At 42.4% G+C, this 26,186-nt stretch overlaps 1 protein-coding gene across 6 annotated transcripts in view; it reads left to right on the top strand.

Annotated features, from left to right (window-relative positions):
* LOC122540917 (A-kinase anchor protein 13-like) overlaps positions 1-26,186 on the top strand; it is a 417,382-nt gene that overhangs the window by 133,756 nt on the left and 257,440 nt on the right. For all 6 annotated transcript variants that reach the window (XM_043677213.2, XM_043677212.2, XM_087981477.1 and 3 more), the window contains one exon: positions 17,365-17,661. In XM_043677213.2, the coding sequence (XP_043533148.2) occupies positions 17,365-17,661 (297 nt within the window). The remainder of the gene's footprint in view (positions 1-17,364; positions 17,662-26,186) is intronic.

The following is a 26,186-nucleotide window of genomic DNA, read 5'->3' as shown; positions in this document are numbered from 1 at the left end:
GTTAATTTATGTATGCCTGAAACCCTCTGGAAAATATCTATTTAAATCAGAGACTTTGGGGAGGTTTGATGTAATTGAGTAACACAGTTATCCAGGAAAACTTCGACTGTTGCATACTCGTGGGTATCTATTCAACTGACCAACACCACATCCCCAACTACACCTCCTGACCTGGCCTGATTATAACGCCCCATTGCCGAATATAAACCCCCTCCTCCACACCCCAGATCCGTGCCCACCCTTACTGAACCCAATATCTCATCAGCATCCCACCTACCCCAAAGCTCTGCATCATTTGTCTGAATCCTAGCAACCTACCCACTTGGCATCTTATCCATCTGACAGCCTACTTCCACCAAGCTGGAACTATCCCCAGGTGACACCTACATCCTGCTTATCTGGATCCTACTCCTGTTGTTCACAGCCAGCACCATCCTCTCTATCCATCTGACTTCTTAACGCTTGGAACCCTAACCCTAACCCTATCTGCCTGGATCCTGTTGTTCTCCCTCCCTGTCCCAACCACCACCATCATCCATCTTACACCTGACCCTCACAGCATCCCAGCATCACATGTGCGTTATGGACTTAGCAGTAGCTGTCAAAGAGGCTGTAAGGATCTCTACATTTCAGAACATGGCAGCTGATTGCGATGTAAAGTAGGTGTGTTTGCCTTCCTCTGGCATTTCTATACCACGAAACATCTGTCAGAATGAAAGTATTGCTTCACATTTCTAGGGAAACCTTGAGTGGAAACTCCTTCCAAATTCATAGCTTGCCACTCTGGACCTATTTCTTCTATGTGGGGAAAAACAAGAGTCCTCAGAAAATCCAGACTGTTGTCATTTTTGGGGCAGAAGGTATCAATAAGTGGGGTACTGCAAGTACCGGTGCTTGGCCTCAGGTATTCACAATATACATCAACAATTTAGATGAGGGAAATCAAACGTAATATTTCCAAGTTTTCTGTCAACTCAAAACAAGTTAGGATTGTCAATGATGAGGAGAATGTAAGTGGGGCTTCAGGGATTTACACAATTTGAGGGTAAGGGCAAATGCACGACAGGCGCAGTATAATATGGATAAACGTGAAATTGTCTGCTTTGGTTTAAAAAAAAATGACTGGCAGGATATTATTTAAATGGTTATGGATTGGGAAATGTTGATATACACAGGGACCTGAGTGCAAGGTTTAGAGGGATGTGGGCCAAATGCTGGCAAATGGGACCATGTCAGTTTGGGATGTCTGGTCAGCATGGATGAATTGGACTGAAAGGTCTGGTTCTGTGCTGTACATCTCTGTGACTCAATGACTTATTCACTGGTCACTGACCAAATGCAACAAGCTGTTAAGATGGCAACTCGTACGTTGGCCTTTAGTTCAAGAGTGTGTGAGTGCAGAAGTAAGGAAGTCTTGCTAAAGCTGTACAGGTTCTTGTTGAGAGCACTGTATTGTGTGCAGTTTTGGTCCCCACTTTTAAGAAAATATGTACTTCCTGGAGAGGGTGTGCAACAAAGAATGTCCAAACTGGTTTCTCAGTTGGCAGGTTTGTTGTATGAGAAGAGATTGAGTTGACTGAACTTGTAGTCACTCAAGTTTCAAAGAATGAGAGGAGGTCACATTGAAATGTGTAAACTTCTGACAGGGTTGGGCACACTTTCGTGGTTGTTTGTGTTTGTGTATGCGCGTGCACACTCTAGAACAGGGGGTCACAGTCTCAGAATACATGGTAGACCATTTCACCTTGAGAGAGGGTGAAATTTCCTTACTCAAAGCCTAGTGATTTGGTGAAATTTTCCACTGCAGAAGGCTATAGAGGCTAAGTCACTGAATATATTTAAGAAAATAAAGTACTTTGGTGGTGAAAGGTGTCAAGGGATATGGGGTGGAGAGAGTGCAAGAACACAGGTTGAGTCAGAGGATCAGCCATGATCAGATTTAACAGTGGAACAGGTTCGATGGGCTGAACAGCCTGATCCTGCTCCACTCTCTATATTTCTATGAAATAATCAAGGGCCCATAAAAAGTGTGTTAAATTCAGTGGCATCGCATTTCTCATGTGAGGCCTGGCATACTTCTGATCATTTGATTGACCCTTTTCAAAGCTGCTATGCAGTGTGTCAATGCTCTGAGTTCAATGTATTATGGACTGAGGAAATGATGTATTCAGAAATGAATTTCTATTTAATAGGCTGTCCTTCACTGAGATCATCCTAAATGGTATCAAATGAACAATCTAAAAAGAGTTTCTGTGTTTCTGATGATGTCAGCTTGTGATAAGCTGTGACCTTTTATTCTCATTTGTTTTTCTGCCAAGGAGCCTCTCCTCCATCCTGTTAATCCAGTTGCCTCCTTAATTAATAGCTGTCTGTCTGTCACTGATGTTCCCTATTATTAGCTTCTTAGAAAATTCTGTCTGACTATTTTGAAGGAAACAAGGTAAATATGATTCTTCATTGTGCCTGTTACTGAGTTTTATTCTTTGACAGGTACTGCATTCAAGATAGCTGTTCTGTCTCGTGGAGCCTGGAAAATCTTAAGTCTTTAGTATAAAAGTAACGTTTAGCTCTGATAGTGTTATGTTTTAAGAGTAGAAGTGTGCAAAATCTGAAGTAATAAAGGAGAATTACCTCATCCAATCACTCCATCCAAAGTCTCAGGATGTTTTAAGAAAACTTATATTTTTTAATACCCCTTTTTTGTAATCTGGGTATTTTCCAATGCCCGTTATAGCCAATGACTCACTTCTGACACTTATGAAATACAGTCAGTGTTGTAACATCAGAAACATTCTACTCTAATGATTACACATGCCCCCTACCAGTTAACTAATTTCACAAAGACCTTTTAACCCCGTCTATCCATCCTACAAAATCAGATTACCCTGTAACCCTCAATGCTCCTTTCTCAAAGGATACTGGTCCAGCTTCACCTCAGCCTGCACTTTCTGTCAGTTCTATGTCAGGATACAATGCCTTTTCAGTGAAATAGGCAGACCGACATTTCTGTGAATCCAGGAATGTGGATTATTTGTCATTACATAGCTGTTTATCAGCTCCTGTCTATCCAAGGCCATTTTCTCCTAAATATCCATTAGTCCCTTATCTGAGCAATGCAAGTGTTTTTATTTTGTGTGTTTGTATGGAACTACAGACTTTGACTAACGTGCTGAATTCAAAGTTTTGGATGATAATTGATGGTTTCCATGGTAAACAATCCCATATCTGGTACCTCAGCCACAGTGAGTCTAGACCAAGAGTCTTGGCAAATTGTTTAATCTTGAAGCCAGGAGAAGCCACCAATCTTTCTTTGGTGTTCATAGCTCCTTGAAAGTGGAGTCGTAGGTAGATAGGATAGTGAAGAAGGCGTTTGGTATGCTTTCTTTTATTGGTCAGAGTATTGAGTACAGGAGTTGGGAGGTCATGTTGTGGCTGTACAGGACATTGGTGAGGTCACTGTTGGAATATTGCATGCAATTCTGGTCTCCTTTCTATCGGAAAGATGTTATGAAGCTTGAAAGGGTTCAGAAAAGATGTTCAAGGATGTTGCCAGGGGTTGGAGGATTTGAGCTATAGGGAGAGACTGAACAGGCTGGGGCTGTTTTCCCTGGAGTGTCGGAGACTGAGGGGTGACCTTATGGAGGTTTACAAAATTATGAGGGGCATGGATAGGGTAAATAGGCAAAGTCTTTTCCCTGGGGTGGGGGAGTCCAGAACTAAAGGGCATAGGTTGGGTGAGAGGGGAAAGATATAAAAGAGGCCTACGGGGCACTTTTTCACACACAGGGTGGTATGGATACTGCCAGAGGAAGTGGTGGAGACTGGTACAATTGCAACATTTAAGAGGCATTTGGATGGATATATGAGTAGGAAGGGTTTGGAGGGATATGGGCTGGTTGCTGGCAGGTGGGACTGGATTGGGTTGGGATATCTGGTCGGCATGGATGGGTTGGACCGAAGGGTCTGTTTCCATGCTGTACATCTCTATGACTCTATGTGCTTCCCAGTGGGACACTCTGGATGATAGAAAAAGAAAACTCGATCCTTTAGCTCCCATTCCCTAAGATGTCCTAAGTTTATTCACACCCTGTTCCACGGAAGAAATAAAGCTATTTAGAAAGCTGTTCAACACAGACTAGGGACTGATCCTGGAAATTCAATTTTCTCAATGTTCGAACTCTTTTGCATAGAGAGCAGATGCACAGGTTCCTAACTAGGTTTTAACTGCATTCTCTGCTCTGTGTAATCATTTTTTTAAAAAAATTGTTCAGATTCTGTTATCATTTGCTCATCTTTTTTCCTCACACCACCAAAAACCTTATAAGGCTGGGAGAAGGGAATTCAAACTCCAAAAAGAGGATAAATTCAATGAATATTGAAAATGAATATGTTTTGAACATCACTAAAATCTCCGGGGATTGGTTAGCTCAGTAGGCTGAATGGCTGGTTTGTGGTACAGGATGGTGCTGATAGTGTAGGTACAATTCCCATACCAGCTGAGGTCACCATGATGGTCCCAAATTCTCAGCCTCACCCCTCACTTAAGGTGTGGTTACCCTCAGATTAACCACTACCAGTCATCTCACTCTGAGAGAGCAACTTGCTGGGACTACTGTGGCTTTACTGTTACTACTTAAACTTGCAGGAAGTAAATAACCAAATTATTTGCTTTTTCAAAAAAATTATTAACGTGATGTGGCCTAGTTGCACTGAGAAGGTGGTGGTGTGCCGCCTTCTTGAATGATGGAAGTCTTTGTTCTGTAGGTACACCCACAATGCAGTTAAGGAGGGAGTTTCAGCGTTTTGACCCAGCAACGTTGACGGAACAATGATATTTCCAAGTTAAGATGGTGAGGGGCTGGTGGTGTTCAAGTTTCTACTGTGGAGGTGCAGGTGTTGGACCGGCGTGGACAAACTCAGAAGTCTCGTGACATCAGGTTATAGTCCAACAGGTTTATTTGTAATCACAAGCTTTCGGAGCATTGCTCAATCTCGGGTGTTCAATGAAAGTTTGTGATTTCAAATAAACCTGCTGGACTATGCTCCATTGTCAAGACTTCCAAGTTTTTGATGCCCTTGGCCTTCTAAATGGTAGTGGTCATTGGGTTGGAAAGTGCTGTCTGAGGAGCCTTGGTGAATTTTCTGCAGATCATCATCATCATTAATTGGTACAAGGAAGCAAAATGGCAATTACATTTTACACCAAAAGAGTGTTCCAAAAGGTGATGTGACTTTTAGGACCAGGAAACACTATTTCAGCAGGAATATGTTTTGATGATATTTGTGAGTAAATGTGCATTACCCAATAATCGCTATATTTAATGATTAAAGTATCTCATCATCCCTTTTGAATCATAAAGCATTATAAAAATCCTGCAAAGATATTTTAAACCGTACATAGATTCAAAAATGCAAAAAATGTAGTTGTTTATAAAAAAAACTGCAATGTGCATATAGTATATTTTGATTATGGTAGGCATAGAGTGCAACTAGTGGCTATATTTGTTTTTGAGGTTTCTAAATGTGTGACTTGACAAAAAGTAACTTTGCAATGTGCTTTTTATTGTTATATTTTGATCATGGCAGGCATGGAGTGCATCTAGTGGCATGTTAACAAATAACTATACATCATCGAATCCTACAGTGTGGAAGCAGGCCATTCAGCCCATTGAGTTCACACTGACCCGCCGAACAGCCTCCCATCCAAAGCCACCCACTTCCCCCACTCCCTGCATTTCCCATTGACTAACCTGCGTGTCCCTATACACTATTGGCCATTTAGCATGGCCAATCCACCTAACCTGCACATCTTTAGACTGTGAAAAGAAACCTGAGCACCTGGAGGAAACCATCATAGATACAGGGAGAATGTGCAAACTTCACACAGTCACCCAAGACTGGAATCGAACCCAGGTCTCTGGTACTGTGAGGCAGCAGTGTGAGCCACTGTGCCATCTCTAATTTCTTTTTGAGCATCTTAAAAGTGTCACCTGACATTAAATTTGATGCACACATGTCTCTGAACCCGAATACCTGAGTTGGAAAAGTGGTGTAGATTTTGGGCAGATATTGGTAACTTGCATCTCCATTGCTACCCCAAAAAAACTAAGAATTTATTAGTGGACTTTTTTTTTAGAAAAATGGCCACTTTAGAAGTCCCAGTTTAAGCGCTGCAGAAAGTTGCTTTCTCGTATCTACTGGGAGGTTTTCCTACAGGTGCATTCCACTAGTGAGATCTCTCCCAAAAGTTTGAACTTCACTTTTGTTGCTTTCTTTCAAATCTCAACACGTTCTCAAGTTTCATTCTTGTATGTAAACTATTATACAGCTGCTGCTGCTCAGTTACCAATGGAATGAAGGAGAGCAAACCTGAAGTGATAAAGGTTTGAACTCTGAAACTATATTCCAACAGTCAGTGTGTTTTCTTTGCAGTGTTGTCTCTGCCACTGCTCTGAAATGGGTGTGCTGGGAGTGTTTTCACAATGTGGCAGTGTGTGCAGAGTAGCACTAAAGCCAATGCGTCTGTTTTACAATTTTGACCAGAGCAGAATTGAATCTGGCAGCACCTCTTGCAGGCTGCGAGAAATTCACTGCCCATCAGTATGGGATGAAGTGAAGTCACCAGGTTTGTTAGTCCTGAGAAACTTGGTGGCTGCAGTTTTTCCATGAACAGACCTCTCAATGTTACATTCTAAGAAGTGGCAGGTGGTGATGTTTTAAATTCCACCTCCATCCAACATTTTATCAGATGATGAAGCCACTAGGTTGTGTGGGAACAATTAAGGTTTAACTCAAAAGGATCAACATTCAAATACTCCGTCAAACACTTTGGGGCAAATCCCATGAGTTTGAATGAATGATTTATTGTCTCATATACCTACGGAGATACAGTGAAAAATGTTCTCAGGTCATAATCCATCTCCAGTTGAGATTACAAGAGAATAAAAAGAAATGACTTAAATAGAGTTCATCTTTATCAGCCAAGGACCCAAGCATGGCTCCAGGATTTCTACAAAGTCCGCACTCCAGACCTACTGCAGCCAGGAGCACTCACTCTGGACACCAACACCACTGCTGCTGCCAGGATACTCCACTGCATCATCACTGTAATTGTAATGTACTGTTAAAGTTCATTGAATTGCTCCTTGATTAAAGATTCTTACGATATTCTCTCTTGAAATCATTAATGCATTTTTGGGCGGCAAGAATCGAGAGAGGCAAAATAAACTGAGTGGTACGTTTTTAAGGGTGCAGGAGTGGAGACCAGGTGATCCATACAAATCTTTGAAGTTGGCAGGGCAAGTTGATCAATTCGTTAAATAAAGCGTTGCCTTTATTGATTGATAGCTGGAATACCAAGGCAAAGAAATTATATTAACCCTTTTATGCATCATTAGTTAAATCTCAGCTGGAGTATTGTGCCCAATTCATGATAAAGCACTGGCAATTTGGCAAGTCCTCCGAGACAATGCAGGCGCGATTCTGTTGATTGACACCAGGGGTGAAGGACTGCTGGTAAGTGGAAGGTCTGGAGAATATAGGATTTTTCCCAATATGGTGGGCCTTAAGAGTAGATTTACTAGAGGTGCTCAGAATTGTGAATATGCTTGAGTAGAAAATGTTTCACTAGCAGGAGGATCAGCAATCGGACTTTTTTAAAGTCATTTACGAGACATGGGCATCACTGGTAAGGTCAGCATTTATTGCCCATCCTGAATTGCTGTTAAGAAGGTGTTAAGAAGGTGGTGTCAAACAGTGGTCTTAAACTGCTGCAGTCTGTGCAGTGTACACACAGCGCTGTTAGTAAGGGGGTTTCAGGATTTTGACACCGCCACGGTGAAGGAACAGCAATGTGATGTAACTTGGAGGGGGAAGAATCAGTGATATAGTTCCAAATTAAGATGACGTGTGGCTTGGAAAGGAACTTGCAAGTGATGGTTTCTCAGTGCATCTGTTGCATTGGACTTTCTGCTGTTGGAGGTTGTGGGTTTGAAAGGTGCTGTCGGAGGAGACAAAGACTGAAGGTAAATGACAAAAGCCGCACAAGAAGTGTGTGAAGAAATTATTTTAAATCGATAGTTATGGTCTGGAACAGACTGGCTGATAGAATCAGGCTGAGCAGGAACTTAGAAAAAGGCGATCACAGAGCTATGGGAAAGAGGAATAGATTGGAAATTTCCAACATAAACACATTAGACAGATTGGCTGCCTATGTACTGCATGTTCAGCTGCATGTAGAAAGGAATGGCCAAGAGGATTGATGTGGGTTATTTTGTATTGTGACTCTATCTGTCGTAAGTACACAGATCCTGTGCTGTGCTTTCAGATGTGTTTGCAGCAACATCGAACATGTACGTAACTTTCCAGTGCATTATTATTGATGTATGATGACTTGAGCCTTACCACCTAGTTTGGTTGCAATTCATTTATTAAGTAGCATGAATGCAACCCTCAACTAAGCATCTGTCTTTTTATTAAGAACAGTGTGAAAGATGAGTTAAATCATACTTACAATTTTTGGAAGTTTACACAGTAATTTGGTTTCCTTGCACAGCATCTAGCTTATGTAGGCCAATCTTTAGACCTGCATAACAAACCGGAGCTGCATTAATTAGTGCAAGAAATTTAATGCTTGAAAGAGTCAATGTCTTTTCGAGGAAAATTGTGCATATAATATTTGCCTTTCTCATGTATCAACCTAGAGGTTGATTTGGCAAGTGGAAACCTGATACTTGGCCAGAGTCGCCATCTCTTTGTCAAATGGACCATCAATGATGGTCTGGCAAGAAAGAGGGAGGCAAGGGTGTACGGATGTTTCTTTAAAGAAATTGGAAGTATGAGCTCACAAGTAGTAGCGAAGGAGATTCAGATGGTCACTTTTATTGGATGTGGGCATTACTGGCTGGGACCAGCAATTAATGCCCATCACTAATTGCCTTTGAGAAGGTACTTGTGAAGTACCTTGTTCTACCGTTGCAGTCCATGTAATGTAGGTACACCCACAATGCTATTCAGGAGCGAGTTCCAGGATTTTGACAATGAAGGAGCAACAGTATAGTTCTAAGTCAAGATGGTATGTAGTTTGGAACAGAACGTGCAGATACTTGCAAAATACTTAAGTACAGATGCAGGTAAGATGTTTCCCCATTTGGGGAGTCCAGAAATCGGTGATGGCAGGGGGAGTCAATTTAAAAATGAAGGGGGTGCAATTTGGATCTGAGATAAGGAAAATCTCTCCTATTCAGTATGCTGTGAAGTTCAGTCTTTGAGGATGTTTAATGTAGAGATGGATGCATTTCTGATTCCCAGTGGTTATGGGAATGGGGTGGGTAAAAGATATTGAAGCATTCAATCAGATGTAATTGAACAGTGGGGCAGGCTTGATGGCCTGATGGGCTATTCCTATGGAGCTGATCCTATGTATTTCCCATGCTTGAGCCATGCTGTAATTTTCCAACCATAAGCAAAGATGGAACTGAGCATGTCTTGCAGATCGACACTGGGGTCACAGAAGACCAAATCTGTGAGAAATCTTGGTAGATTGCCAAAATAAGTTGATATTCCTAAAACCAGAAAATTAAGTCAAAATAATAAAGGTAGAGCAGGTAACTGTATAAAATAAAATAAGCTTCACTTTGTGTGGAATTTGAAATGAGTAGGCTGATCAAAAATAAGAGCCATGTTCAACAGAAAATCACAACAGAATAGTGGATAGAATTTTTCCTTCTTTTATTGTAGGCTAGTGTGTTGGGGGGTGACTGATGTGCCATCCTCCCCTCTGAGAAAACTATTGCTACAGCTCTTGCAACATGCCATCAGTAGCTGCTCATCAGATACTGCAGTAGCCTTGATCTTGGTTTGACAGTCAAGGAGAGAGAAGCATTCAAGATGACCTCCAACAAAAGTGCAGTGACGATATTTTGAAGATTTTGAATTTGTTGCTTAATGTATATTTTCAGAAGCAGAAATCGTGCCAAATTTATTGGTAATTTTTGCTCTCAATCTTTTTTTCCTAACAGATCTAAATAAAGCTTTTTGGGAGAAGCATGGGGCTCAATGATTAGCACTGCTTCCTTACAGCACCAGGGACATAACTTCGATTCCACCCTTGGGCAACTGTCTATGTGGAGTTTGCATGTCCCCCTATGTCTGTGGGGGTTTCCTCCCACAGTCCAACGATGTGCAGGTCAGGTGATTGGCCATGGGAAATGCAGGGTTACAGGGCTGGGTGGGCCTGAGTGGGATGCTCTTTGGAAGGTTTGTGTGGACTCAATGGGTCGAATTGTCTACTTCCACACTTGTAGGGATTATGTGACTCTCTTGTAACTTTTAAAAAGCCAAACAAGAAAGTTGAATTTCTTCATCATTTGTTACTGGATCAACTGTTTATAAATTCAGTCATGGTTTAGCTACAAGTAGTGATCGTGAGGGTTCATATGTTTGCATTTGTATTGAACCTGTGTTGATGCCATGTGACGCAATGGAGCAGTTTTGCTCTGCACAAGGAACGCTTTCAGTTCCTGTTTCTTCTGGATGAAGGTGCGCTACAGCCTAATTGCAATTAAGGTGATGCAGCACATGACAAATCAGTGATCCTTATCCCTCAAGGGAAGGTCGCAAGCAAAGCTTTTGTAAGAGAGTAAGCAGATTATAGAATGTTTTGCCTCAGGTGGTTTCTGAGACAGAGACTGTTGCATCACCGGTTAACGTGAAAGAAATAACCAAAAACAGGGAAAGAGGATTTAAATCAATACTTTCTAGATTAAGAAATGCCACAAGCAGGATAATATGGAAGCACCCCCTCCACACACACACACACACACACACACACACACACACACACACACACACACAACGTTTGTGTAATAGGCTGTGTGATTAAGGTATCACCACCTGGAGCTAGTCTGTACCAATTTTCTAAATTTCAGTGGAGTGCTGTCATGACTAAGTTGCATTATATGGACTGTGCCAACCCACGCATTGTGTTTGTACATGAGGATTGTAGTACTACTGACTTCTTATGATTGGAATCGTTCCTCTGACTTTGCTCTGATTCTAAGTTCAAAGTATAATTATTGCAGACGGGGGGGGATTGTTTAAATATATCCTCACATGCCCAGCGGGAAATGGGTGGGTTTGGCAGCTGCTCATTGTACATACCATTTGGTTTTGCTCTGAGTTGAGGTTAATGGTGATGGAGGAGATTCAGTATCTAGGGGGACAGGCAGCTGTTTCTATGATCGCAGATGTGACCACAGGAGGGTATGTTGCCTTCCTGGTTCAAAGGTTAAAATGTCCCTGCCCAGCTACGGAACACTGAGGAAGGAAAAATCAGAAACAAAATTCAGAATTGTGATTGCTGTGGACAAGTTGGATGGACAGAAACTATTTCTGTTGTTTGAAGCGTCAGCAACCCAAGAACACCAATTTAAGGTGATTGTCAGAAGAGTTAAGGGTGATGAAGGGCCTGATGAAGAGCTCCAGTCCAAAACGTCAATTTTCCTGCTCATTGGATGCTGCCTGACTTGCTGTGCTTTTCCAGGCGACATACTATCGACTCTGATCTCTAGCATCGGCAGTCCTCACTGTCTCCTAGAAGAGTTAAGGCTGACATGAGGAAAATCTTTTTTTGACACAATGTGGTTAAGATCTTGAAAGCACTGTAAGAGTATGGTGGCAGCAGATGCAGTCTTGGTTTCCAAAAGGAGTTAGATCTGAAAGTCTTTCTTAAAGGTAAAACACTAGAAGTCAAAAAATTTGCACGGCTTTTAGGAAAGTGGTGTGCAATGGGATAACAGGAGCAGTTGCTGTAGGAAGTTAGTATGGCCACACAGGGCTGAATGCCCTACTGTACAATAACCATTCTAAAATTTTACAATGGGAACTAAAAGCAGGTGAGACGTAAAATAGGCATATGACCCGAACCCACGCATTTTCTGTCATATGGAATAGGTTAAAATTGACCTGTAGTTAGTTTAACCTGTTGAATATAATAGCAAGTATCCATGGCTTTAAACAATGAATGACTTTGTTTTCAAAGGGCAGGTGCTTTTTTTTAAACCAGCATGTGTTATCATCGTGTAAATGAATGTGCCTATTGCTAGCCAAGCACACAAGGTCAACACCCAAAAACTTTTGCAAACTATGGCCACTTAATTTAACTCCAGTTTTCAGCCTTTAGTTTGTTGGATATTTCCCCCCTCACTCTCCATTTTAATTTCCAGACCACTTCAAAGGAAAGGCATGCAACCTTTGAGAGGATTTATAGATCATAGCAGCAGAAGTGGCATTATTAAACCAAAAAAGGCAAAGAAAATCATTTAAACTAGAGGATAAACATCCCATTTCAGTCATCATCTGATGATTATCATAATGCTGCTTGGGGGAACTTGCTGTGCACAAGTTAACTGGCATATTTTGTATGTTGCTCGGTAATCTTACATCACGTTTTTAATTGGTTGTCGAGTGATGTATGGAATGAGCTGGCAGCGGAGGTGGTAGAGGCTGGTACAGTTACAACATTTAAAAGGCATCTGAATGGGTGTATGAATAGTAAGGGTTTCGAGGGATACATGCCAAATGCTGGCATAAAGACTAGACTAATTTAGGATATCTGGATTAGTGGTGCTGGAAGAGCACAGCAGTTCAGGCAGCATCCAAGGAGCTTCGAAATCGACGTTTCGGGCAAAAGCCCTTCATTTATTCCTGATGAAGGGCTTTTGCCCGAAACGTCGATTTCGAAGCTCCTTGGATGCTGCCTGAACTGCTGTGCTCTTCCAGCACCACTAATCCAGAACCTGGTTTCCAGCATCTGCAGTCATTGTTTTTACCTAATTTAGGATATCTGGTCAGCATGGACGAGTTGGACCAAAAGCTGTACAACTATGACTATATGCTTTGGGACATTGAGATTGTGAAAGTTGCTATATAAATGCAGGTTTATTTCAGGTGATAGTGTTTGCTGTTGTGATATCTTCATTCACAAATTAAGTAGCTATTTTACCAACTCGAGTCCCTTTAATGATTGTCCAATTTCTAGCCTCCTCATGGCTGATTCACGTCCAGGAAATACTAAATTGTCTCATAACTCGACTGTGACTCTATAACTCAGAAATTCTAATTTCGGCTTACTAACATGGAATAGATTCGTGGTTCAGAGGCCATCCTGTGCAATGATTGATGTGCATTAGAATGGTGTCCATTTCAAAGGCCATTTGTAAAATAAAAATAAACCAGTTGTACAGTTGCCAGCATACATAATTATGCTGTAGTTAATGTGAGTTTTGTTTCAGGCAAATTTCGGATGCCTCTTATCGTAATGTCTATTTTTTTATATAAGTGACCTTCATTCAAGAAAAATGTGGCCTTGTTTTAGGAACTATAATTTGTATTATTTTCTGTCTGTCTGAGTCTCTCCTCCCTTTTCCCCATTTAAGAGGCCGTGTTCGTCACGCATCATTTTCTTGCTGAAACCTGAGCTTGTAACTTGCGTACCTAGCTGCCTGGCTGGTTGCGAGCACAAAGTCCCCCCTCTTTGCTGATTGTTGCACAGAAGGACCTGTTTGTGTTTCTCTGTTCTCTCCCTGTTGGAAAGTAACTCCCCTCTGATTAGGGTTCATTTGAATGGCACAGTAAGCTCACCAGAGCGTTGTCTGACATTTCAGCATTCTGAAATATTAAATTTCACTTTTTTTTTAAACCCATCCCTACATTTCACTGAACTCGTCTAATGAAGTTGCATCCTTCCTAAATGTTTTGAGTCCACCACTGCATGTCTTTTGTACATTGCTCAAAGTGGAAATCTTTGATTGTGGACAGACACTTTGGCCCACGGGTGAAGGAATGGAGATTCATTGCCACCTTGCTCTTGGTTTTACCTTGTGTATCACTGAATGATAATCAGGTGGACTCCTAGCCAAATTTTCCCTTTTGTAAATTGCGAAAGTTATTGCTGTTTGCAGCAACTCCATCCACAGCCATAGTTAGGGTTAACTAACTCAGCACAGATCCTGGATCAAGTTTGGAACTTTCTTAACTGCCTGACAAAAAGATTTCATTGAATAAACCAATAAGTTCCCACAGTCTTATCGGACCTTAGGACTGCTATCTCATTAGAGAATAACAGGTGCAGTTGCTTTAATCTGAGCGTCTCCACATCTCAGGCAAGGGGAGAGATTGAAAAGGAAACAGTCTTTCATGATGACTTCAGCTAGCATAGAAATAGATTTAAACAGATTTTGCTCTTGTAAAGGAGCCAACAAAGCAAGCATTAAATGCTTCCTTATCCAATACTCTAACATTCAAAACTAACATGATGTAAACATGACAGCAATTTGCCACATAATTCAGAATTAAGCTATAAATTCCATTTTAAATGGCAGATAAAAACAGCCTTTAGTGTTGTTTTGCATCCAGAATGAGATATTAAGGGGAAGGGTACTGAGTAGCTGAATTCAGTTCATCTCTCATCATGGGATTCTATGTTAGTCCAGCAGTGGGTCTTCAATAGGATTGTACTAAATGCTATGTTGTTGCTAGGTGTCCCCAGTCTGGTTTGTGGGAGTTTTGTATGGTAAGCTGCTGAATTACAGGATAACAGCTTTTATCTCCTGATATTTCTTCAGCTTTGTGTGACACTTGCATTTGTCACTTGTTTAATGGACAGATGTTCAATGTACTTGGACTACATGTTTGTTGTAAGGGACTGCATACTACACTACAGCATTCCCCTTACTCAGCCTATGCCCGATAAGAACTGACGGGTATGTATATTACTGGACACAGTGGAGAATGTATTGGATTCTTATATGGAAATTATCCGATAGTTAATTTGAATCCATTGGATGAAAAATTCTTCAAAAATCGAAGAGCTAAAATTTGGAAACCACTTTTACCACCAGTTTCTGACCATGTGCACGCTCGGATTTTCACTTTCATTGATGCTGTTTTATATTAAGCTACTCACCATTATCAATGTTTAGAGAAAAGCTTTTTGAATGTTCATGATGTATTCTGAGATGTTAAGTATGTTCCCACATGCCTGTGCTAAGATTCAGGGATAACTTATCTCTGTTTGAGTAGCGTTATCGGGATATGGAAATGAAACTTTTCTGTAACATTCTTCACTTGAACTGGTCAGCTGCTGTAATCATGCTACAGTGACCATAGGGCATCCAACAGGTATTGAAAGGTTGACTGACCATAATGATGTCTTGTCTGTCCTTTTGGATGAATATTCCTGACGTCTGGACTAGTAGTTTAGTGCACACAAATTCAAAACCCATTAAAATAATTTGAGATTTTGAGTCTTTTTATAAAACATTTCGGCATCAGTAAAAGTGATCATGAAGCTTTCTGTTGGTTTAGTGAATTATTTAAATGTCCTTCAATCAGGAAATCTGCCATCCTGACCAGGTCTGCTCTATACAAAACTGCAGTCTCATATCAACATGCTTGATTTGTAAAACTCTTTAAATCAGTTTGGGGCGGAAAATAAATATAGGCCTTAGAGTTTCTTTTAGTTGGTGCGGCATAGCGGTCTCTTGGCCTGACATGGCCTCCGTGTGGTCTCCTGGTCTTAAGGCGATATCAGAGTGATATTCCAGCCTCATGATCCTCAAGGTGAAGTCTAGTGCAGTCTGTTGTCAAGGTCTGGTGCAGACTGGAGGCACATTCCTGAAGAAGAGCTCATGCTCAGAATGTCGACTGTCTTCCTCAGATGCTGCCTGATTGGCTGCTTTTCCAACACCACACTTTTTGACGCCACTGTGATATAGGTTGGAAGGCCACTGTTCTGAACTTTTATTTCTCCATTTTCTAAGATCTTGTAACTGAAGAAGCTGTACCTAGATACTTTTGTACCTAAGATAGCGCTGTAAGTGGTGATATGTTAACTTCTCACTGTACTCATTTGAGTACATGGGACAATAAAGCTAATTCAGTCATTTATGGGACATGGGTGTCATCACTGACAAGGCCACTTTATTGCCTCTCCCTTATTACCCTAGAATTGATAGGTGTCTCAGCCATTTTAGAAGACAGTTAACCTTGTGTGTCTGAAGTCATACATGGTCCAGATAATCAGCAGTGGTTACATGGTAACCATTAGACTAGCGTTTTTTTGTTGAATTTGAGTTTCACCATTTATCATGAGACCTGACCTCAATGCTTCCCTGGGGATCTGAGTTTCCAGTCCATTGTTACTATGTCACTGCCTTCCCTGAAACTGAATTGATGCTCACACCTGCAGACAGCGTCTAGATTTTAACGTTCGGCCGCATCTCCTTTTTCAGTCATAGTTTTAGTTTGAAATCTAGGTTGAGGCCAGTGTTTGCTCTAAACCATGTGGCCATGCAGCAACCTGAAAGTATCATTCCAGAGTGGCTGTGTAAAAACATAGAGAGACCTTGCATACTGAATTTAACCCCACACAAACAAATTACAGCGGGTTTATTAGCTGAGGTCATTAGTTCAGGAGTCCACCATAAGGGATGAAAGCCATAAAGGCAAGAAATTTAATGTGGTACTGGTTAAAGGATAATGTGTTTGAGTTTATAATATTGGTACATCATAGGAGAAAGGAGAAATGGAAAGGCATGTCACTTTTAAGTGCCAGGGAAAGCTTGTCTTGTAGTATGAGATGATGCTGTGAATCTTGATTTTCGCAAAGGGGCCAAAGGAGCTATATTGTATTCAGTTTGCTCTCATAACCAAGTGGCACATTTAAGTAGAAAAGCATCATCTGCTGAGGTAGCTTGTCTCTGAAACAATATTGTCTGCCCTTCTTCGAAGTGAGATGAATGCAAAGTAGAAAATCCTAATCTTTGACTAGATCATTGCACAGAAACATCAATTAGTTGCTTGTTGAGTACCAGGATCAGAATTGGATAGGCCAAGATGCTGTAAGCGCAAAACAGTTGCTGGCCTGTTAAGTTGCTACTAATTCATGAATGTCAATTGGTTTCACAAATGATCCGTTCCCTTTTGTTTCTTTCTACAATTAATCTTATCTCTACTACCATGTCTTTGCCTTGTTTTCTCTGAATTTGGCCCTACATTCTGTCCTCCAGAATTGACTGTTTTTCTGAAGAAGGCCCCCTGGGCACAAAACATTAACTGTTTTCTCTATACAGATGCCACCAGACCTGCTGAGTTTCTCCAGCTATTCATGTTTTTGTTTTAGATTTCCAACACCTGTAGTTCGTTCTTTTATTTCACTGATTTAATCCATGTATTGGAGCCTCAGTCTTTCAGCCAGCTGGAGTAGACCAGAACAGCTCAAACACTGATCAATGCTCTGAAATGTTATTTTAAAAATCATGCCTATTGTAATCTGTATCATGTATTTCTCTTTTCTCTTTGCAGCTCACAACTGCTGTGAGACGGTGAAAGTTGTGCTGTGTGCCTCCAAGAAAGGACTTCCCATTTCTGTGCTGGCAGAAGAGAATTTCCAATATGTCCAGGACACTGTGCATGACATGGCACAGTTCCTGGTGAGCAGTGCTGGATCACAAGAAGCACTCAATGCTATTCGGATAATGGATAACTTTCGCGAATCCTCCGACAATGTGGCATTACTGGATAAAAATCTGACTTTGGAGGTACAACATCTGCTGCTACCAACCTCGTGGAATGTGTTGGGACCAAATCCCATGTTGCCAGGTAGGGATTGGGTGCGGTTCACAAACTGATTCATTATCCCCTGAGCTCAACGTGGGGAAATTGCAAAAAGCTGTTCACCATTTCCACCATGTTTCAATGTTCAGGAGACTCATTGCTGCTTTGCAGTTTTCCTGCATCCGCCTACCTTAACTTCCTGTCCCTTCATATGTCATTAAAGCAAAAATCTCTTGAGCTTCAATTTAAAATGAAGTGACCCAACATCTATTACTCTGGGAGATAAAGATCTTTGCGTCACTTTATGTCACTGAGTGAAGACATGTTGCCTCATCGTACCAAAGAGTCTGGTTCGGTTCCAGCCTTGGGTGACTCTGTGTTGAGTTTATACATTCTCCCTGTGTCTGCATGGGTTGCCTCTGGGTGTTCCAGTTTCCTTCCACAATTAGGGGGATTGGCCATGTTAAATCGTCCCGTAGTGTCCAGGGATGTGCAGGCTAGGTGGATTATCCATGGTATATGTGGGGTTAATGGGATCGGGTGGTGGGCTGGGATCGGGTGGTGGGCTGGGCCTGGGTGGGATGCTTGTCAGAGGTCACTGTCGGAATTGATTCTATGATTCAACGGTCTGTCTAGAATGGTTTGGCTCTGATTTTTAAGGTAATTTCACCTTGTCCTGGTCCCCCAACCTACCACGAACATTTGACTCTATCTACGCAATCAGCTACATTAAAAATTCGAAGAGCCTGAATCAACTTGCACTGTAACCTTCTTTATTCTGGGATTAGAAACCTGATTGATGCAATCTCATCTCAAACTGGGTAATTCTCAATGCCTCCCCGGTTTTCATAACTCCTTGGAAACTTAAGAGTTCTTGCATGATGAGTGTCAGAGGCCCCTTTTTGAACTGGATCTTGCTGAGTTGCTCAGAAGTGGGATCAAAGAGGATGTGAGAGCAATTTTATTCAGGTCTTAGGATGTGCTTTAAGTCTCTTGGACAAATCTTCCATCACCTATAATGGCTCCCAAACAGCATACCATCCAACTTCTCTTCTGGAGTGTACAGTACTTTTATTTTAAATGCATGATCCCTTTAAATTTGGTGTAGGCATGCATGGATGGTCATTTAAAGGGGCTGACTTATAGTTGAGCCACAAGAGAACTTTCCAACTCATGACCAGTTTAGAGGGAAGACAGCTGACGACTCTTAATATTTGCTAAGCAACCTCCTGGCTTTACTATTCCAGACAGGATTGTGAAGTAATCCAGTCGAGAGGTTTGCCAGCCACATCTGGTGCAGTGGTCTATAATGTGCCCGATGGATCAAGAGATTTATAATGTAGACAAGAAATAAATATGAAGATTGAAATACAATCGTCTTTGAAGTTTCTAAGTTTGGCAAAATCTGTAGGTCGATTGCATTTGCTGGCCTTCAGTGTGCTTATTGGTGCCAGTGGAATATTGGAAAAAGCTTGCATGTTTTATGTATACTGCCCTTAATTCATATACCCATATGGATTCACTGCCATCTGCAACAAAAATAAATCTATGTCCGTACACAGCACAAAACCACCTCTTGACACTGAGCCCAAGTTCAGAAAGACACTGGCTCTATATCCCTCTGCAATAATTCTAATTTGTGAAATTTTTTTTAATGTGTTGGTTAATCTGTTTTTATTGCCCTGGGAAACATCAAGGTGTATCTGATTAGATTAGATTAGATCAGATTACAGTGTGGAAACAGGCCCTTCGGCCCAACAAGTCCACACCGACCCGCCGAAGCGCAACCCACCCATACCCCTACATTTACCCCTTACCTAACGCTACGGGCAATTTAGTATGGCCAATTCACCTGGCCTGCACATCTTTGGATGGTGGGACGAAACCGGAGCACCCGGAGGAAACCCACGCAGACACAGGGAGAATGTGCAAACTCCACACAGTCAGTCGCCTGAGGCAGGAACTGAACCTGGGTCTCAGGCGCTGTGAGGCAGCAGTGCTAACCACTGTGCCACCGTGCCGCCCACAAAATCTGTTGTAGATTTTTTTTTCAGGTTCCTTAAGACTTTTGACCATCTGGACTTCCACTACAGAGGTCTCAGGGCAACCAAAACATAAAGTTGGTGTAACCACTAACTCTCGGATGGTTTGTTGCCTCCCGGGTGCCAGGGTCCGAGACGTCTCGGACCGTGTCTTCAGAATCCTTAAGGGGGAGGGTGTGCAGCCAGAAGTCGTGGTGCACATTGGCACCAACGACATATGTAGGAAGGGGGGTGGGGAGGTCATTCAGGAGCTCAGGGAGTTAGGCTGGAAGCTAAAAGCTAGGACGGACAGAGTCGTCAGCTCTGGGTTGTTGCCGGTGCCACGTGACAGTGAGGCAAGGAATAGGGAGAGAGTGCAGTTGGACATGTGGCTGCAAGGATGGTGTAGGAAGGAGGGCTTCAGGTATTTGGACAATTGGACTGCATTCTGGGGAAGGTGGGACCTGTACAAGCAGGACGGGTTGCACCTAAACCAGAAGGGCACCAATATCCTGGGAGGTAGGTTTGCTAGCACTCTTCGGGGGGGTTTAAACTAATTTGGCAGGGGGATGGGATCCGGACTTGTAGTCCAGCAAGTAGGTTAGCTGTTTGTCAGGATGTCCAAGACTGTAGGGAGGCTGTGGAGAAGGTAGCACTGACAGGGAATACTTGCAGACACAGAGATGGGCTCAAGTGTGTATACTTCAACGCAAGGAGTATCAGAAATAAGGTGGGTGAACTTAAGGCGTGGATCGGTACTTGGTACTACGATGTTGTGGCCATCACGGAAACGTGGGTAGAAGAGGGACAGGAATGGTCGTTGGAGGTTCCTGGTTACAGATGTTTCAGTAAGATTGGGGGGGTGGTAAAAAAGGAGGGGGGGTGGCGTTGCTAATTAGAAATGGTATAACGGCTGCAGAAAGGCAGTTTGAGGGGGATCTGCCTTTGGAGGTAGTATGGGTTGAAGCCAGAAATAGGAAAGGAGCAGTCACCTTGTTGGGTGTTTACTATAGGCCCCCCAATAGCAGCAGAGGTGTGGAGAAACCGATTGGGAAACAGATTTTGGAAAGGTGCAGAAGCCACAGGGTAGTAGTCATGGACGATTTCAACTTCCCAAGTATTGATTGGAAGCTCTTTAGATCAAGTAGATTGGACGCGGCGGTGTTTGTATAGTGTGTCCGGGAAGCTTTTCTAACTCAGTATGTCGATTGTCCGACCAGATGGGAGGCCATATTGGAATGGGACTTGTAACGAACCGGGACAAGTGATGGGCTTGTTAGTGGGTGAGCATTTTGGTGATGGTGACCACAATTCTGTGACTTTCACCTTGGTTATGGAGAGAGATAGGTGCGTGCAACAGGGCAGGTTTTACAATTGGGGGAAGGGTAAATACAATGCTGCAGGACAGGATCTGAGGAGCATAAATTGGGAGCATAGGCTGTCAGGGAAGGATGTCGTTGAAATGTGGAACTTTTTCAAGGAACAGATACGACGTGTCCTTGATATGTATGTACCTGTCAGGCAGGAAAGAGATGGTCGTGTGAGGGAACCTTGGTTGACGAGGGAGGTTGAATGTCTTGTAAGGAGGAAGAAGGAGGCTTACATAAGGTTGAGGAAACAAGGTTCAGACAGAGCGTTGGAGGAATACAGGATAGCCAGGAGAGAGCTGAAGAAAGGGATTAGGAGAGCTAAGAGAGGGCATGAAAAATCTTTGGCAGGTAGGATCAAGAATAACCCCAAGGCCTTTTATGCATATGTGAGAAACATGAGAATGACGTGAGCGAGAGTAGGTCCGATCAAGGACAGTAGTGGGAGACTGTGAATTGAGTCGGAAGAGATAGGAGAGGTCTTGAATGAGTACTTTTTTTCAGTATTTACAAATGAGAGGGACCGTATTGAAGAGGAGAGTATGAAACGGACTGGTAAGGTAGAGGAGATACTTGTCAGGAAGGAAGATGTGTTGGGCATTTTGAAAAACTTGAGGATAGACAAGTACCCCGGGCCTGACAGGATATATCCTAGGATTATGTGGGAAGCAAGAGAGGAAATTGCAGAACCGTTGGCAATGATCTTTTCGTCTTCACTGTCAATGGGGGTGGTGCCAGGGGACTGGAGAGTGGCGAATGTTGTGCCCCTGTTCAAAAAAGGGAATAGGGATAAACCCGGGAATTACAGGCCAGTTAATCTTACTTCGGTGGTAGGTAAAGTAATGGAAAGGGTACTGAAGGATAGGATTTATGAGTATCTGGAAAGACACTGCTTAATTAGGGACAGCCAGCACGGATTTGTGAGGGGTAGGTCTTGCCTTACAAGTCTTATTGAATTCTTTGAGGAGGTGACCAAGCATGTGGATGAGGGTAGAGCAGTGGATGTAGTGTACATGGATTTTAGTAAGGCATTTGATAAGGTTCCCCATGGTAGGCTTATGTGGAAAGTCAGGAGGCTTGGGATAGTGGGAAGTTTGACCAGTTGGATAGAGAACTGGCTAACCGGTCGAAGTCAGAGAGTGGTGATAGATGGTAAATATTCAGCCTGGAGCCCAGTTACAAGTGGAGTTCCACAGGGATCAGTTTTGGGTCCTCTGCTGTTTGTAATTTTTATTAATGACTTGGAAGAGGGAGTCGAAGGGTGGGTCAGTAAATTTGCAGACGATACGAAGATTGGTGGAGTTGTGGATAGTGAGGAGGGTTGTTGTCGGCTGCAAAGGGATTTAGATATGATGCAGTGCTGCGCTGAGGAGTGGCAGATGGAGTTCAACCCTGTCAAGTGTGAGGCTGTCCATTTTGGAAGGACAAATAAGAATGCGGAATACAGGGTTAACGGTAGGGTTCTTAGTAAGGTGGAGGAGCAGAGGGATCTTTGAAAGTTACCACTCAGATGGATAGAGCTTGTAAGAAGGCCTATGGTGTATTAGTGTTCATTAGCAGAGGGATTGAATTCAAGAGTCGTGAGGTGATGTTGCAGCTGTATAGGACCTTGGTAAGGCCACATTTGGAGTACTGTGTGCAGTTCTGGTCGCCTCGTTTTCAGAAAGATGTGAAAGCTTTGGAGAGGTTGCAGAGGAGATTTACCAGGATGTTGCCTGGAATGGAGAATAGGTCGTACTAGGATAGGTTGAGAGTGCTAGGCCTTTTCTCTTTGGAATGGCGAAGGATGAGGGGTGACTTGATAGAGATTTATAAGATGATCAGGGGAATAGATAGAGTAGACAATCAGAGACTTTTTCCCCGGGTACAACAGAGTATTACAAGGGGACATAAATTTAAGGGGAAGGGTGGAAGGTATAGGGGGGGATGTCAGGGGTAGGTTCTTTACCCAGAGAGTGGTGGGGGCATGGACTGCGCTGCCTGTGGGAGTGGCAGAGTCAGAATCATTGGTGACCTTTAAGCGGCAATTGGATAGGTACATGGATAAGTGCTTAAGCTAGGACAAACGTTCGGCACAACATCGTGGGCCGAAGGGCCTGTTCTGTGCTGTATTGTTCTATGTTCTATCAGTGACCATGACGTGGAGGTGCCGGTGTTGGGCTGGGGTCAGAAGTCACATGACATCAGGTTATGATCCAACAGGTTTATTTGAAGTCACAAGCTTTCAGAGTGCTACGCCTTTGTCAGGTGAAGGGGACTATCACCTGGTGTCGTGTGACTTCTAACTTGGTCAGCTACTGGGAAGGCAGCTTTTCAAAAACAAGTTTTGCTGGTCTTTGCTGAGCCAGTGCCTTTACATTTGGGTTCCCATCAACTCATTGTGGGGTGTCACCATTAGCAGGATGCTTAATCCAATGTGAAGCAATTTTTGATTATTGTCTTCACCATTTTTCACAGTGGACGATTCTTCTTTTAACCTTATCACTGTTACACTGTCCGGAAAGGTCAGTCGGTGTTTAATGAAGTTGGAGGGACATGAGTGAAGTGACCCCTTACTAAAGATTTAAGGAAGTTATTAACTCTGGACACATTTAATCAAAAAATCCTTGTCCTCAGCCAGTCATGGTCATGTAGATAGACACGAGCAGCCTGTCTCAATCCCTGTGTAAACTGCAATCGTTTTGAAGTGAGAATTTTATGTGCAGGTCAACAGACCGTGTGCATTTGAGATGAATAGCTGTTCAATTCTGAGTATTTTCCAGCTACGATAGTTCTCTCTCTGAATGATTATTCATCTTTCGAGCAGTTTCAGGAGGGTGAATAAAAGGTCACAGTGCTAATGGGATTGTTGGCTTACACTTCGCTGGTGCTTACCTTCTGGTACTGATTTCCCCACCCTACAGCTGCCTGGAGAGTCTCACGTTTTTCAAACCAAGGATCGCCTAGATTTATTTTTTGTTTAAAATTTCTGTGAATGATCAAGATTGTTTAATATATCTGCCGAATCTGCCTCATCTGGACTATGAAAGAGAGAGTAAAATTTCTGCATGACAGAACGGGTTTGAGCAGATTGATAACTTGCTCCTGTTCCTACATCACAGAACTTCCATTAATATTTTGCAATTCTAACTAAGGTTTGGTCACTAACTGGGTAGAAGTAAAATCATAAAATTGGATTGCATTTGGTTAATCAAGAGGTTTCTCTGCCTTCCTGTTTTTTTTGCCTGTGATTCTTTGTTGAAGATAATTCCTAGTAAAATGACAGCATTGCCAACAGTAAGTTCCGAGTGCATTAGGCACAGGTCATCGATGTTTGTGAGCCGTCTAACTATTGCTTTTCAAGAAAAACATTTTGTGCACTGTTGTGAAATGGTGAGTTAACATTGTGTTTGAGTTTGAAATGACCTGACTGGAACTACCTAATAATGGGTTGTGCATGTTGGAGTGAGCTGAATAAGAGGGATGATAAAGAGTCTGATGTGGATCACTACCTGCATTAAAGGACCGGCTCAGTAAATGTTGCTGTGGTGTGTTTCATGGTAAGAGAATGTCACACATCAATGGGATGAATGAGTGCCATGGTATCACATGGGATTCAGGGTGACTTTGGCAATTGGATACAAAATTGGCTTAATGGCAGGAGACATGAGTGATGGTGGAGTGTTGCTTTTTTAGACTGGAGGTCTGTGACCAGCAGTGTTGCACAGGGATCATTGCTGGGTTCACTTTTGTCATTTATATAAATGATTTGGCTGACAATATAAGAGGCATGGTTAGTAAGTTTGCAGATGACACCAAGATTGGTGGTGTGCTGGTGGAGCAATTAAAATCAGGTGCATGAGAGCCCAGAACTGGAGGCACGGAGAGATCTCTTTGTACAGCTTGACAAGGTTACAAAGGTAGAATGGCCGCAACAGCAATCACTTGCTAACGAGGAATTTCTGTGTCATTACTCCTGCGTTCCTTGCATCCTTATGTGGCTGATGAGCCCGATGCAAGGGCCACATCTCTGACAACACATTTGCCAGGTGTTTCCGGCGGGGGGGAGTAGATGGGAGAGATGCATTGAAGGGATCTGAAAACTAGAATGATAATGTTAAAACCGAGGCATTGTCAGACTGGCAGCCAACATGGGTCAGTGAGCACGGCTTCTGGTTGCTCAGTACTTGGTACATATTAAGATACTGGCAGTTGAATGGGTTCAGTCAATGGAAGGTGGATGATTGTCCATAGAGCATATTGGAATAAGCAACATTTGTTTAGTAATAGTTTACAAGTGATTCATTTTGATTTTGATAAGGTAAGATTGATTTTGCTGCAAAAAAGTTAATATTAGTGGTTGGTTACTTGATTTCAACAGTGTTGCTTTTGTACTCTGCACATCAAAACAAAAATCTTTGTGCACCTTAGGTTAATGTTTATGAATCATAATATATTCTTTTACAAGGTTAACAGTGACATGTTTGTGTCCATTGGTAACAAGTTACAAAAGTTTAATCAACCACATCAAGGTGCGTGTGTAAGAAATCAAGTGCTTTGTGTTGTATGTGTTCAATAACCAACCATTACCAGTTAATGGTTGCGATAGAATGCAGCCATCAGTTCTTCTTTTTATTCTGTAACTAAATGTCTTTTTGTTTAAAAAAATGGTAGAGGATAAACTACTGGTAAGTTCTGGTGAAATCAGGGACTTGTCTTTAAAAGATATAGCATGTTGCATTAAATTGACTAGTTTGTTTTAGTTATAATGCCTGGTATACAAGAGACACTGACACATCTCCCTTGTTAAGATCTCAAGCTAAATCTTTCTCCCTCACCTTTCCCCCTCTGCCTTGCTCACCACGCCTCCACCCCCCACCTCTCTCAGAGACCCATGTGGGAGAGCTCACAGCACTGGAACAGTCAGGTGGAGGGTGGTGCATGTATGGAATGAGCTGCCAGAGGAAGTGGTCGAGTCTGGTACAATTACAACATTTAAAAGGCATCTTGATAGGTATATGAATAGGAAGAGTGTAGAGGGATATGGGCCAAGTGCTGGCAAATGGGACTAGATTAATTTAGAATATCTGGTCGGCATGGACGAGTTGGACCAAAGGGTCTGTTTTTATGCTGTATAACTCTGACTCTAAATACTTCTCTGACAATAAATCAAATCAAAAGCAGAAATTGCTGGAGAGACTCA

This window comes from Chiloscyllium plagiosum, unplaced genomic scaffold, assembly GCF_037043375.1.
Source record: "Chiloscyllium plagiosum isolate Xiang-an unplaced genomic scaffold, Cpla_swu_hap1 HiC_scaffold_39, whole genome shotgun sequence".
Lineage (NCBI taxonomy): Eukaryota > Metazoa > Chordata > Chondrichthyes > Orectolobiformes > Hemiscylliidae > Chiloscyllium > Chiloscyllium plagiosum.
This window is presented reverse-complemented; position numbering and strand designations above follow the sequence as displayed.